General features: G+C 38.2%; 1 protein-coding gene and 1 long non-coding RNA gene across 2 annotated transcripts; one reads left to right on the top strand and one right to left on the bottom strand.

Annotated features, from left to right (window-relative positions):
- The first annotated feature begins 4,525 nt into the window (after positions 1-4,525).
- On the top strand, positions 4,526-9,430 carry gpx7 (glutathione peroxidase 7). Its single transcript, XM_023291206.3, has 3 exons — positions 4,526-4,747; positions 7,710-7,971; positions 8,817-9,430. Exons 1-3 carry the CDS (start codon positions 4,616-4,618, stop codon positions 8,978-8,980), a joined length of 558 nt encoding a protein of 185 aa, XP_023146974.1. The 5' UTR covers positions 4,526-4,615; the 3' UTR covers positions 8,981-9,430.
- Positions 9,431-12,426: 2,996 nt separating this feature from the next.
- LOC111582505 (uncharacterized) lies at positions 12,427-15,247 on the bottom strand. Its single transcript, XR_002747328.3, has 3 exons — positions 15,144-15,247; positions 13,574-13,743; positions 12,427-13,471 (listed from the first exon to the last, which is right to left on the bottom strand). It is a non-coding gene; the product is annotated as an uncharacterized LOC111582505 (long non-coding RNA).
- Between the last annotated feature and the right edge of the window lie 233 nt (positions 15,248-15,480).

Below are 15,480 nucleotides of genomic sequence, written 5' to 3' on the forward strand. Positions count from 1 at the left end.
ATGCTTTTATAAAACATCATGAACAACCTGAAATTTCTTTAAAAAAAAAATTCAATAAAATTCAATTTCAACAGCATTATGCCTCAGTTTATCATTTACACATTACAACTTAAAGCTCATAGAGTGTCTACAAAGGCACAAAACATATTGTCACAGGTATCTGGAACTGAATAATACAGTGTTTTAATTTATGATCAAAATGACAAAAATCAAATTAAAAAAAGGCAAAAACAAGACAAAATATTAGAAAAAGGTCACAAAACGACAAAAGCGAGAAACAAAATTACAAAGATGAGACAAACAACACGAAACAAAACAAAAAGAGACAAAAAATGAGACAAAAAAGTTACAAATTGACCAAAAAATGGACAAATAACACAAACGAGACAGAAAAATGACATCGAGAAACAAGACAGCAAAAGTCAGACAAGAAAAAAACAAGACAAAATATCAGAAAAATGAGACACAAAATGACAAAAAATTAGACAAACAGCACAAGCGAGACAAAAAACACAAGATGAAGGGAAACGATGCTCAAAACAAGAAAAAGGCAAAACACAAAATGACAAATATAAGACAAAAAACACAAGCGAGACAAAAAGGAAACACAAAAAGACAAAAACAAGACAAATTATTGCCAAAATGAGATACAAAATGACAAAAGAACAATGAACAATATAGCTTTTTAGTTTATGATCAAAACAACTTGTCATGATCTAGAAATTATTTTAAATTTATAGTTTTACAATTTGCAGTTAATGTCTTCACTGTAATTTTTACACTTTACAAATGGGCCACATTCAATCCTCTGGGGGGCCGGTTTTGGCCCACGGGCCACATGATTGACACCCCTGTTCTACAGTAACGATGGTAATCAATCAGTCTTTCTTTCTTTCTTTCTTTCTTTCTTTCTTTCTTTCTTTCTTTCTTTCTTTCTTTCTTTCTTTCTTTCTTTCTTTCTAATTGGCATGAATATCATGTTAACAATATTGCCAAAGCCTATCAAGCATGGTGTGATGAGAAAAAGAACAAAAGAAATACAACAAATACAAATGACAACAAGATCATAGCAAAATATAAGAAAAAAAATGCAATTTCATTGTTGTTTCGCTTTGTGAAGTTTGGAATGGACAAGTCGAATTTCTGTAGTTTTTCTGGATTTGTCAGATTTTTAGAGGAAGTACTGGTCTCTCTTTACCTCACCTGTTGTGGAGCGACTCTTCTGTAGGCAGCCACGACATACTGTGGTCACCGAGTCTGTTTCTCTGCTTTCTATCTCTGGCAGTAAGGAATATTCTATCAATTCTGCAGCAACAGTTTAAAATATTTGGAACAGCCATCCTCTTTCAGTCTAATGTTCCTCCCTCATTTTTAAGAACAATCTCAAGGCCTATATGTTTTCAATGGTTTTTAGTTGCTCTTAATGGTTTTAAAATTTTAATATTTTAAATTTCCATAATTTTGTTTTAAAATACATCTAACAAGTTTATTCTTGTCCAGATTTTTGCACATATTTTTATGGCTGACTATCTGATAGCATGTACAGCACAATTCATGCTATAGTTTGACAATTCTACAATTTCAGTTAGACGTTTTTGTCCAAAGTGACAGTGTACATTTGAAAGTAGATACAACACAAGCAAGGATCTAGTCAGGAGAAAACAACTTGGATAAGTGCCAAATAAAAAGTTCAAGTTTGATAATAGGATTGTGATGCTTGCAGGCAGTGCAGACGAAATAGGATTTTTAAAATTTATTTTGCAGTCTGTCAAGCGCAAAGATGTTCAGTGAAGAACTGCTTTTTAGTCTTCTCTTAAAGACTGACAGAGACTCTGCAGATTGATCAGAGTTTGATAACTCGTTCCACCACCAGGGAACCACAGAGGAAAAGAGTTTATCCATCAACTGGCTCTGTTGTGGTGGTTGGATCAGGAGCTTTTTGTTGGTTGAGCGTAGTGAGCAGGAGGGAGAGTAGACCTGAATGAGAGAGTTCAGGTAAGAGGGAGCTGTTTTCATTCTAGTTTTGAATGCAAGTGGCAGAGTTTTGAATTTCATGCAGACAGCAACTGGAAGCCAGTGAAGCAATCTAAACAGTGGGGTGACATGAGCTGTTTTTGGCTGGTTGAATTCTGAATCATCTACAAAGGTTTGACCGTGCATGAGGGGAGGCCTGCCAGTAAGGAGCTGCAGTAGTCAATACGTGATGTTAGAGAGCCTGTATGAGGAGTTGTGATGTTCAGACAGGAAGGGTCTGATCTGTTGTACAGGGCGAATAGACACCACTGAGCAACAAAGGCCACATGAGCCTTGAAGGTTAGTTGGTCATTGATCATGACACCCAAGTTTCTGGCAGACTTTGACACTCCAGAACTCAGAACATTCACCATTTCTGTGTAGCTTTGGCTGTAAGCTTTGGGCGGTTGTCTTGCCGGAAAACAAATCTTCTTTTTTAAGTCACTGTTCTCTTAAAGACTGCATCAGGTTCTTCTGAAGGATTTCACATAGACTTTGTTGCATTTGGTTTACTCGCTATCTTTACAAGACTTCCAGCATCTGCTGCTGAGAAGCATCCCCACATCATGATGATGCCGCCACCATGCATCATGGTGCCAAACATAGTGTTTAGTTTGATGGCCAAAAGCTCTCTTTTGGTTTCATTAGACCAACAAATCTTCTTCCAGTTGAATTCAGAGTCTCTCACATGACTTCTGGTGAACTCTAGCAGAGATTTTATATGACCTTTCTTTCAACAGTGGGTTTGTCTTTGCCACTCCCTCATAAAGTTTTGATGGATGAAGACCCTCGGCAACAGTCATATGCTCAATGTCTCCTATCTCAGCCGCTGAAGCTTTTACCTTCTTCAGAAGAGTCATAGGTGTCTAGGTGGCCACTCTCACTAGTTTCTGTCTAGCATGGCCACTCATTTTTTGAGGACTGTCTGCTCTAAGCAGATTTGCCCATGTGCTATATTCATTCCATTTCTTAATGATGGATTTAACTGTATTCCAAAAGAAATACAGTGTTCTTTTGTCTTCATGGTGTAGTTCTATCCAGGAGTACTGATTCACCAGTGAGTGGACCTTCCAGGTACAAGGGCTGTATACTACAAAAATGGATGCACCTGTGTTGAATCAAGAGAGTCACTTTAAAGGCTGGGCTGCTCTGTGTGTGTGTGTGCTTAGTTGTTGGCTCTTTCGCCTTTCAGCTAGAAGAACCCTGGTTAAAGTCTCGGCCTTCCTGGGCTCTTTCTGCATGGAGCTTACATGTTTTCCCTGTGTATGCATGGGTTTTCTCTGGGTCCCCTGGCTTCCTCCCACAGTCGAAAAAAAATGCTGAGGTTAACTGGTAACTCTAAATTGTCTGTAGGTGTGAATATGAGTGTGATTGTTTGTCTCTATGTGTAGCCCTGTGATAGACTGGTGACCTGTTCAGGGTGTCCCCTCCCTTCACCCTAAGTCAGCTGGGATAGACTTCAGCCAACCCACGACCTTAATGAGGATTAAATGGTGTGTAGATAATGTAGTGGCGGTTCTAGACCAATTTTACTGGGGGGGCCAAGGTGGGGCAAGTTTTTAATCAGAGGGGCATATTAAAAAAACGACAACAATGATATTTAAGCACTAAAAGTTTTTATTTTACCTTATATTCAAATCAAACAAACATTCTGTTTTGTTTTGTTTTGTTTTGTTTTGTTTTGTTTTGTTTTTTTACAAAAAATACATCAACTGAAACAATGAGGTTATCAGGGCTGGTGTTGAAATATGGAACATCAAGAATATTTGAAATCAGCCACATGTAACAAAAGTGGTTTAGTTTCCTGACGTTCAAAATCCTAGAACTACAGCAACAAGATGCTGTCTGGAAGACTGGTCCTCAAATACATTAAGATCCAAGGCTTTGGCCCGTTTGGATTCTATACTCAGCACAGGGGCCAGCGACATTTGGACAGGGGTAGTGGCCCCTGTGGGCCCCTGTGTAAAGCCGCCACTGAGGTAATGGATGGATGGTGGACTTCAAAGGGTGTGAATATTTATGCAATCACCTATTTATATTTTAAATTAACTGGCATTACTTTGTGGTAATCTGTTTCCACTTTGTCATGAAAGAGCCCTCCTTGAGATTTGTGTTTTTCACAAAAAGCCAAAGTAAATTCACAATGATTCAATGCTGAAAGGTAATAAAAGGGACACATGTCCAAGCAGGTGAATGCTTTTTATAGATTCTGCATTTCTACATGTATGTATGTATGTATGTTGTATGTATGTATGTATGTATGTATGTGTGCGTATGTGTGTGTCCTTTGATTGATTGATTGATTGTTTGATTGATTGATTGATTGATTGATTGATTGATTGATTGATTGATTGATTGATTGATTGATTGATTGATTGATTGATTGATTGATTGATTGATTGGCGAATCCATGACTGTAACATGAGATTTTCGGCTTTTATTTTGTAGGTGTCGGCCCATTCCGGAAGTGTTGTCCTCGGTGTGTGTAACTTCACAGCTGGTCGGACCGGACCCCAGACGGTGGTGTGTTCACTGGCCTTACAGACACTACAGGGTTTGGAGAAGTTCTGCCAGTTGTTACGTTGGCAGTTTGACTGTAAAGATGCTTCCTGCGGCGCTCACCATGTTGCTGACTTTATTGAGCCTCACTGAGAGCAAACAGAAAGACTTTTACACTTTTAAAGTGGTGAACAGCAGGGGGAAGTTGGTCTCCCTGGAGAAATACCGGGGTTCGGTAAGTCCCGCTCGGAACTCCTCATTATTGTACCGTGTGTCGGTGATGTTCAGTGTCTTTGCTGCGAGCACTCTCTCTTCATGTCAGCCGGTTGCATGAATGGACGTGGTTGGGAATGTTTCCTTTTCTTTCTTTCACTTCTCCCTCTTAACACTGTGTTGTAGATGTGACTAACATAATAGCTGCGGATCAGTGGGACTGCTGGATGTCCCGTCTTGTAGCCCCGCTAGTCTACGTGGCAGGAGGCCTGCAGAGCTGCAGGAGCTCCATGGTTCTCATTCAAACCAGGTACGGAGCACAAATCCGGATGAACTTTAATCAGTGTGCAAAAGCTTACGGTTCTATTTGCGGATTTATTTATTTATTTTTATTTATTTATTTTTTGTCATTAAAGAAAAGCATAATTTTTTATTATTATTATTTCAGGGGTGGGGTGGGGGTGTACTTATTGCTTCTGAAAGCAGCTGTGGATTTATGTGACTTGTTACATTTATATATATATATATATATATATATATATATATATATATATATATATATATATATATATATATATATATATATATATATATAAATAAAGTCTATACAGTGAAGATAATCATATGCAGCTTAAGCTTAATTTTTCCATAAACAGAAATAAATAATTTCAGTTAAGCAGAACTTCAAATTATGCTCACTTAAACACTTTTAAAAGATTAAAAATTTACTCTAAAAAATATACAAATCTCCTTCACAGAAGCTTCTGAGTTCTACCATACCAATTACTCAGGGCATTTAAAATACTTCTTATTAATATTAATACTAAGCTTGACAGTCTCTTCATGGCATCGTCAGTTTCTGAAATCTGGTCCTTCAGTTGGCTCCGTTGCTCGGGATTCAAGGAGATACCCTTTTTCTCCAGCTTCATGGAAATGGGAAAACTCAACAGTGAATGCAGCTGTTTAGTTTTCCATTCAGGATTTATAATAATGCACAGAACTCCATGATACCACCTCAGATACATCCCACTTGCAGTTGCTCCATCCTGACTCCAGATGTCACTAGATAATAGGATCATCAAACTGAATGAGGGGGAAATTATATCAAAGAATGCATGTGCTGACTCTTGCAGTAAAATGCTGCTTTGAATGTGTGTTGAAGCATGTAGCCAAAACGCATATTAACCTGCACTAATATATTTCAAAAGCACGTAGACTTTTCTTTTCGGCTCTGAACGACGGTTAACCCCTCATCCAAGAGGCCTCTGCAGTTCTTCTCAGCCAACTGAAGAGCCTCCTGAATGAGAGGTGAAATGTTTTCAAGAGCCACAAAGTGTTCTTTTACTGAAGCTCCTGGGGTTGTCACAGCCTGGTTGACTGAGAATCTACATAGACATACTGCATGAACATACTCGCCTATTTCTCTGTTGTGTACATGGTCTGTGTAGCACTGCAAACCATACCTATTAATTTTGAAAGAAAACTGAACTTTTTTGGGTGAATCACAGTTGAAAAAGTTCTGTTTTTGTTTGGGATAAAGTGTCAAAAAATTATGAAAAATGTTAATCTGTGTTTTTCAGAGCCCAAGATGACAAATGTGTTATTTTGTCCACAACCCAAAGATATGCAGTCAATAGGGTGGAAAGTAACCAGAAAATATTCCTTTCAGAAATTTAGCATTTTGACTATTATTTGTTTAAAAAATCATCCAATTGATTATTAAAATTGTAACTAATTTAGTAGTTGACAACTAATTGATTGTTTCAGCTCTAAGTAAATGCATCATCAGCTATAGATCAATGTAATAGTAGTTGTAAGTTTTGTTTATGGTAATCTACAGTGGACAGGGTTTAGTAAAAGTACTCAAGTATTTGCAGTAAAACTTACTAACACATAGTGTCAAAATTCCTCATTTTACCCCTTTCACCAGGTCAAACCACCCCCTGTGGGCTGGCATATAAGATTTATTTACTTTTTAATGCAACTGCTAACTTGTCACAAACATCAGGAAACACAACAGGAGGCCCAACTAAGAAATCCCAAACCAAAGTGGTTATAAACTGCAGGTTTAATGTTTAATAATCTGTTGTATTTTTCATGCTTATTATATTGTTTATTATGTGAGATATTCAACTGTAAAGAAGCCAATGTATGCCATGGTCACATGTAATGAAGTGAGAATATTTTCCTCTAAAATTTAGTGAACTAGAAACATAACATTGTAAAGAATGGAAATACTTACCTAAGAAATACACCCAGAGAAGTATGTACAGTCATGTGCAATATCACTTGAATGTTAAAGGATTCAGTATTGTACCACAATACAGTTACTGCATCAGTTCAAAGTTTTAGTGAATTTGCTCTGATGTCAGAAATTGTTTAGATTTACTTTATTATAAATACAGGCCCCCACATTAGGAACTCAATGCAACTGAAGTCAGCACACGATTTAAATAATAAATTTTTTCAATGTCACACTGCAACAGAAACTCAAGTTTCCATTGATTACCCCTACACCAAGCTGGAAGCACTTGCCCATGTGTTTTTAGAGGTATACTATGCAAGTAGGGCACTCTCCATGGCATCATTTTTGACACACAGTTACTGCAGCTCTGATTAGTGGTGCTATGGCTCATTCAGTACCTCCTGATTACTGCTGCAACGGTCACCACTGGTCTTCCAGGATCCTTTTCCAACTTTGTAAAGTCTCACGGTCCAAAACTGTGAGCTATATTCCTCACAGCTCATTTTCTAACAGTGTTTACACGAATAGATAATTGGAAATCACAGGCGCACTCCCTTTAGTTTCACTGATCACAACTTTTTTTCCTTCTATGTCAGTGATCACAGGTGTGCTCTATTTTATTATATTGAATTTCTACTTTGGGGCCTGTATTTTCAACATAGTCTTTCTGATGTATTTTCTTAATGTTCATGAGAGGACTGGTACTGTAGTGTTTTACAGTGAGTTTCTCTGGCTTTAGGTATCCTTGGTGGTAAATGTAGCCAGTGAATGCGGCTTTACTGAGGAACACTACAAAGACCTGCAGCAGCTCCAGCGGGACTTTGGCCCATATCACTTCAACGTTCTGGCCTTCCCCTGCAACCAGTTTGGGCAGCAGGAGCCCGGCAGCGACAAGGAGATTGACAGCTTTGTACGAAGAGTCTACGGAGTCTCCTTCCCTTTGTTCAGCAAAATTGCTGTCATAGGAACAGGGGCCAACAATGTCTACAAGTACCTTATTGGTGAGTATGATGCAATGTTTAGAGCTGCACTAACAAACATTTTCATTATCGATTAATCTGCCAATTATTTCCAGTCATTACCTAGATTGTCAACGAAATGTCTGAAAATAGTTAAGCATGGATTATTTCCCACAGACAAAACAGACATTTGCAGCTATCTTGTTTTGAAACAGTGAGGAGGAGATTATCTCTGCAGTGCTGTCTGTGCTTGTGTCCAAGATTACATATGCAAAACAGAAAAGCACTCACAGAGCGCAGTATTCCGCCAAGGCTGCTCAGTCGTATCATATCCGAAGTTTAAGTCTCGTTAAGTCCACAGTGGTGGATTTGTAGGAGGATCGCAATCTTGTGATCGTCAGCAGGCAGCTGAGGTTGCGTTCACATGTTGTCATAGTTACAGTGATGCTGTGCCGCTATCTCGCAATGACAGAAATCTTTAACAAATCCGTGGATCCAGACTATAAGCCACATCACTGCCAAAATCTAATCACTTGGTGCTTGTGTCATTTCTGACCTTCCCTGAAAATTTCATCCAAATCCATTAGTCCGCTCAAATCCACATTTTGAGTAATGTTGCGAACGGACAGACAGACAGACAGACAGACAGACAGACAGACAGACAGACAGACAGACAGAAAGACAGACAGACAGACAGACAGACAGACAGACAGACGTAGACCGATCATCACATAACTCCTTAGCGCAGTAATAAACACTACCATGGGGATGTTGAAGTGTCACAGATGCCGTCACGTTTTTCCCGTAGGAGTTTCCTGCAATAAAGAAAACAGACTGGAAGAAAAAGTGTATGCTTTAACTTAACTTTTGTCTCTTATGCTTTACAGAGTCATCTGGTAAGGAGCCTGATTGGAATTTCTGGAAGTATCTAATTGATGTAAACGGTAAAGTGGTGGATGCTTGGGGACCAACAGTCTCTGTTAAAGAAATCCGACCAAAAATAGCTGAAATGGTGCGACAGATCATCTTGAAGAAGAAAGAAGAGCTGTAACCCCTTGTCTAAAAATCATTTGCTCCTTACTGTTTTGTAGTTTTCATACTTTACCCAAATGGATAAACTGAACATATTTATGTTTGTAGAATTTGACTTTGTTAGAAAAGCTGTTCAGTTCACATAATGAAAGCACATTCTTTTGCTTTCTGAAAGCACTGATGATGTACCACTATGATTTTACATTTAATGTCAGGTTTTGTGTCATTTGTATGACATTTGAAGCTACATTTAAATCCTGTTTTCAAATGTTTCAGTCATGTGCATTATGTGTGTGGGTTTTTTAATTCAGTCTGTTATGTGGAATAAACTTGACACCTTGACTGTTATAGCTAATAGATATTTTCAGAACTAAAATACTTTTTGTGCTCACCTTCTTGAGAAGTCCTCATTCTTTGATGTGTTAAGTCACCCCTTACTGCTCCTTGAAGTAAACTCTTTGAAATCCCACTGTTTATCATTTATATGCACTACATAATGTGTATGTTATAATTCATCTGTGGACAAATCGCCCTTCAAGGGACAGATAATGAAGTTGAGTTGAGTTGACAATGATCAACAAGCAGCTTTGTTGTTACATTTTGAGCAACTGAAGTTTGGATATGTTATATTGGTTATTATATATATTATACTATATTATATTAAAACAGGAATAAGATGCAGTAACTGTCCAGTATGTGTGCCATTAGATGTTTAGACTACTGATGTAATTGGAGGAGCTTCAGTAAAAATCAGCTGGACTTCTCTTATAGGTTGTTGAAGACGTTTCATCTCTGATCCAAGAGGTTTCTTCAGTTCTGAGTAATGGGGAGTACCAGAATATATAGTCACTCCAGCTCATATGGCTGATGGTCCATTAATGACCAGGACTCACCTGTCTCCAGGTGTGAATGTTGTGAAACCAGGTGGTTCAACAGCAATCATGGTGATGGAGCTGCCGGTTTACACAACAAAGGATGACCTATCTGACCCACAATTCCACAGGTGTGACCCATAGCTCAACTGTGGTCATGTACCTCGTTTCATTCTCCATCAAATGAACATTGTAAAACAGCATTACATTTTAAACCAAACATCCGTTTTAAAGGTGTACATTTACCTTTCTTATCATTGTATTTATTGAGTTCTTAAGTTTAAATATCCTCATGAATTCAAATATTTATGAAATGACGACAAAATATAATAATGAACTTGAAACTAGAAATCCCAAAATTACTGTCTTTTGGACAGTTACAATATGTATGTTAAGAAACCTAGCAGCCATAAAAGCTTTAGAAATGTCATGATTCCCACTCCAGCCCTGTCAGTAATCACCTCCTACAATATAAGCTTGGCTCTTTCATTCAGTCCTCACCAGACCATAAAGTGCAATAGCCACATTTGGACCCAGCTCTATCTCTGTATTCCTGCCGGTTCCATCTCTGTCTCCAGCATGCTGTTAATCTGTCTTATCTCCTGCCAGCTCCCGGATGCCCCCAAGCCTGCTTGCCTCCCGTCAGTTTAGTTCCTCACGTTCCATGAGTACCTTGTTTGTTAGTGTAGTTTATCCGGCTTTGGTTTTTGTAGGTATCCAGGTTGGGTTTAGTTGTAAGTTTCTGTAGTAGTAGTTTTGGTTAGTTTTTTGTAGGAGGGTTGGTTTAGTTTTCCCCTCAGTTCAGTTTTCCCCATTCTGTATTGGTTTAAGTTCCTGTTTGGTTTAATAAAATCCTTTTTGAATACTCCGCCTGTCTGCCTGTAGTCTGTCTGCATTTGGGTTCTCCGACCCCCCTGTGACAAAAGAATCTTACAAATCCTACTGGAATCATGACTTGCAGGCTTTATGGGACACCGTAAGATAGAATTCAAGGAAAGGCAAACCAAATTTGACAGAAGGTTACGCACAGTGAAATGCAATTTTAGTAGAGGTCTTTTTCTGCATATTGATTATTTACAAACTCATAACCCTCAACAGTTCTGGAGTGAAATTAACAAAATGGACCCTAAGAAGCCAAGGGAGATTCCTTTGGAGGTAAAACTAGAGAATGGCACATTTTTGGGGTTTGTACTACAGAAATAGGATAAGGATTTTGCAGATTTTTTGGTTGCAATAATTAATTTGATGGGGGGGTTTGCACATTTTTTTTGTAGAAGAGTTACAAACTGTAATAGATGTAAATCTAAAAAATCTACTGGAATTGATGAAATAGCCAATGAAGTTCTAAAGTTGCTGAGGTTATTCTGTGTTATGTGAACTGTTTGTCTCGTTTTGACAGTGGCACCATTTCTACACGGTGGCATAAGTCTGTTATCAAACCTATTCCTAAATCCACTAGAAATGAAGCCAAGCTGCCTCTTAGCTATAGCAGTATACGTCTAATTAGTTGTGTGTGTGTATAAGATGCATTCATCAATCTTAAATCACAGGCTTGTAGACCATCTTGAGGGGACAGGTTCGCTTGTGGATGGTTTAGAAAACCTAGAGCTTGAATTGACCATATATTTGTAGTCAGTTCCCTTATACATGAAATAATTAAGGAAAGTAGATCTACATTTGTTTGTTTTATTGACTTCAGGAAGCTGTTTGATTCGATAAATACAGAACTTCTTCACTACAGGCTTTAAAATCTGGTGTTAATGGAAAGTTCTATCATGCTATCAAGTCGCTTTATCAGGCTCCTGTCACTCACATTCAAGTTAATGAATACAGAACATGGTGGTTTTCCCAGCAATTGGGTGTGAGGCAAGGAGATGTTTTGTCAAAAACATTATTTTCCATTTACAGTATGTGAATGATAACTTGGGAGTTAAAGTTGATGATCAGATTGTGGACATATTATTATATGCAGATGATGTCATTCTGCTTGCTGAAAATTAAGAAAATTTGTATTTCATGACAAAGTTGGCTAAATCCATGATCATTTGGTTAGGAGGCTGGATGTACTGTTTCTGTGCTGTAAATAAAAATATAAGGCTTCCTTAAATCCCCTTGTGGGGATTTTTCTGGACAACATTTGTATGTATAAATTGGTCATGTAAAGAGGGTCAGTTTGTTTTTGTCTGTCAGTGATGTTTTATTACTGCAAAAGAGAATCACAGTCAGATCTGCTTATCGACTCAAATGTCATCAACACCACCTGTTGTTCAAATGTATTCATCTGAACTCATTTTAAATCTTATTTAAAACTGAAAATGGGCATTGTTTTTCGGTCAAACTGAAATACCTTTGTTCAAAGCTATTTATGCATTGAATTAAGTTTCTATTGGTTACATTCATTCACTCTCATTCTATTTCTGAATCTGTTCATATTGTTTGCTACAATATTTATCCAAACCTTTGCCAGCTATTTAAGCTGTTTGTCAATTTTTTAATTCACAGGTTCAACTGGTAGCTAAACTTTCAGTTGCTGTTTCCACCATGTATTTATTTTTTCACCATTACTTTTCCAATTTAATAATTGTGCACTATCATTGATTCACTCAGTTCTTTTATTAAACTGTAATTTCAATTTTTTTAAATCAGTACAGTGAATCTTTCCATGTTTCTCCTGACTACTGAAGCAGTTTCCTCTGGTTGGGAATCACTGCTCTAAACAACAGGCCTGTATTTTCCTGTTGACTTGCAGCAGTAATGCAGGTATTCTGAGGTATTGTTCTACAGTTTAATGAAGCAAACATTATATTTGCAACATGCATGAAATTACATCTAACAAGGCAAACAGTTTGTTTGCAACATGTAATGAAGGAAAACTCATAAAGAAGCAATGAGATTGCAATGAGTTTGCAAAATGTAGCACAGTAAAACTAATGAAGCAAAAACAATGTAACAAGTAAAATAACAAAATAAAATAAATGTAAAACAAAATGAAGTAAAACCATAAAGTAAAACTAACTTAGCAACTAATGTCACAGAGTAAAACTAATGTGACAAGTAAAATAACAAAGTAAAGCCATGAAGTAAAACTAACTTAACAACTAATGTAACAAAGTAAAACTAATGGAACCACAAAATAAGGCCTAATCATTAAGTAAAACTAACTTAACTAACGTAACCAAGCAAAAATTATCAAAGTAATATCAATAAAATAAAAGAATAATATCAGTCCTCTACAGAGGGATGCCAGCAGCAGCAAAGAGTTGCTCTGAGGCCACTGAAGAATCTCTGGATCCTCTTCAGCAGCTTTGTTGAAGCTGCTGAAGAGGAGCTGCAGAGGAAGCAGAGAATGTGGAGTCTGTTTCTGTTGCTCCATCAGAAGACTTGGAAGATGAATCTTCATCATTGAAGCTGGAAATGAACATTGAGGAGACGGATGTAACAGAGTTCCAGGAAACTCTGTCAGACTCGCCTGTAGAGCAGTCTTTATTGAAGTCAGATGGTTTGACTTGATCAGATGACCTGGTAGCTGGAATGTCATCACAAAACCCAGCGCCTGACTCCTGATCAGGTTCAGATGTTCCAGGAGTGTTCACCTGATCTGCTGACAGACACTCATCTTATTCTGGGAGGTGTTCAGGCTGGATGAAAAACAATTTGTGAACCAGTCAGTCAACTATTAAAGACAGATGTTTATCCAGTATCATTTGTTATGCACCAGTGTGAACATCACAGTCACTTACTAGTCTTTGCTGTCAGAGAGCTCGGTCAGGTGACACATTGTGGTGAACGGCTGCTGCAGAGCTTCACAAAGAGAGATTCTCTGATCCCCGTCAAGATGTAGCTTCTGTTTCAGGAGGTCCACAAAGGCCACTTAGTCCTCCCGCTGAGCAGCGTCGCGTTTTGGATAGATCTGGATTTGGAAACAGAGTAAGAGCAACTGATCAGCTCTCAACTCTGAGACAGATCAATAACTTTTACTGATTCAGTTCATCCTCAAACTACACAGCAGAAAATCCTGGTATTTGACCAGGTCATCCAGAGAGCTGGGCAGCTCTGTGAAGCTGTTGCATTCCTCTGCTCTCACATTGTTTGCTGCTGTGTATTCTTCTGGCGTCTGAAGGAACAAAACATACATGACAACTGTTTTAGAAGACTTCTGATGACATATTGTGATGGAGCAGTCAAAAACCCGAGCAGGGAAATATAGTCAAAAGGAGTCCAAAGATCTACTTCTTGCTCAGCGTGCACAGTGAAATCAGTACCCTTCTTGAGGATCCTCATGGCTACTGTGCCTGCATTTAGTAAAACAACAGAAATTAAAAAGAGATCTCAGATCAAATTAGTGTGAAAATGAACACAGGCCTCAGGTAACAAACACTGATAAAGTTTATACCAGGATTTTCTAAAAATTAGCTCTTGTATTGAAAACATGAACAGAATGTGACACTGAGCTGCTTTGTCCTGTGCTACATGTAGGTCAGTTTTACACTTTAATCCATTTTGCTTTCAGAGCAGATCCATTCATTTAGCCACGGTACATTTAATATATGAGAGTCCACTTAGGTCACTTACTAATTCAGAAAAAGGTGTTACTTAATTAAAATTATATTAATGTCCAACTAAATGTATAAGTAAACAAAACAGGTGGATCAGTGCAATAACTTTATTTGAAGGTACAGTTTGACATATACACACATACACACACACACACACCCACACACACATACACACACACACGTGATCCTACAGAAACAAGACACACATGATTTATTCCATATAACAAATACAACAAATGCAAATACAGATAGTCTGTAGATAGTAGATAATTACTGTAGCCCTAATGCAACAGTAACAAACAGGTCTTCAGATAAACTTATCCCTTGTTATTACAACCAGCTCACTGGTGTTCCGTTGCTATTACCTTGCTGCAGTTATAGGAATGCTGAATCCCCACCGCTGATTTAAATGATCTAATAGCCTAATGCTTTGCTGTCAAGGTAAGTTGTCATGACTTTATACTGTGACTCTCACTCAGAACCGTCTCAGCGATGGAGGACTGCTAACATGTAGCCTCCAGCTAAATACACTTGTGACTCCTAGCTTGCTGCCTAAGCAGAAGCAACTACTTTTTCAGCTGAGCTAATCGGTGAGATTAGCTTGCTAGTGTCACTTCATGAAAGAGTTTGCTCAGCGACCTATAAACTCAGCAAATGTAAGTTGTTCACATGTACGTGTAATATTATATTTTTAGAAGGCTCAGCAATAGCCTCCCTAAATATACAAACTGCAAAAACATCAACATGTACTCACTGTGTGCGATCAGGACTCCATCGTGTCCACACCCAGCCCCACAATGTTGCGAACGCTCAAGACTCTGGGGCATAGCGCCACCTAATGGCTTGCAGACAGCGGGAACTGCTGAGGTACAGAGCAGCAGAGCGGAACGCAGCCAGCATGAACGAACCTGTGAGCCTGAGCTCAGGAAGCAGAAACCCTGACGTTTCAGATACGAATTTCACTCACGGCAGAAGTGTAGCAAAAGTCATGTGTAAAAAAACAGCCAATTGTGAAGTCGCTTGACTCGTAACTGGTGATTTGTAAATGGAGAAGCTCCACTCCTATTTTTGTTGTATTTCTAAACTATTTC

This window comes from Amphiprion ocellaris, chromosome 2, assembly GCF_022539595.1.
Source record: "Amphiprion ocellaris isolate individual 3 ecotype Okinawa chromosome 2, ASM2253959v1, whole genome shotgun sequence".
In the NCBI taxonomy this organism is placed as follows: Eukaryota; Metazoa; Chordata; class Actinopteri; family Pomacentridae; genus Amphiprion; species Amphiprion ocellaris.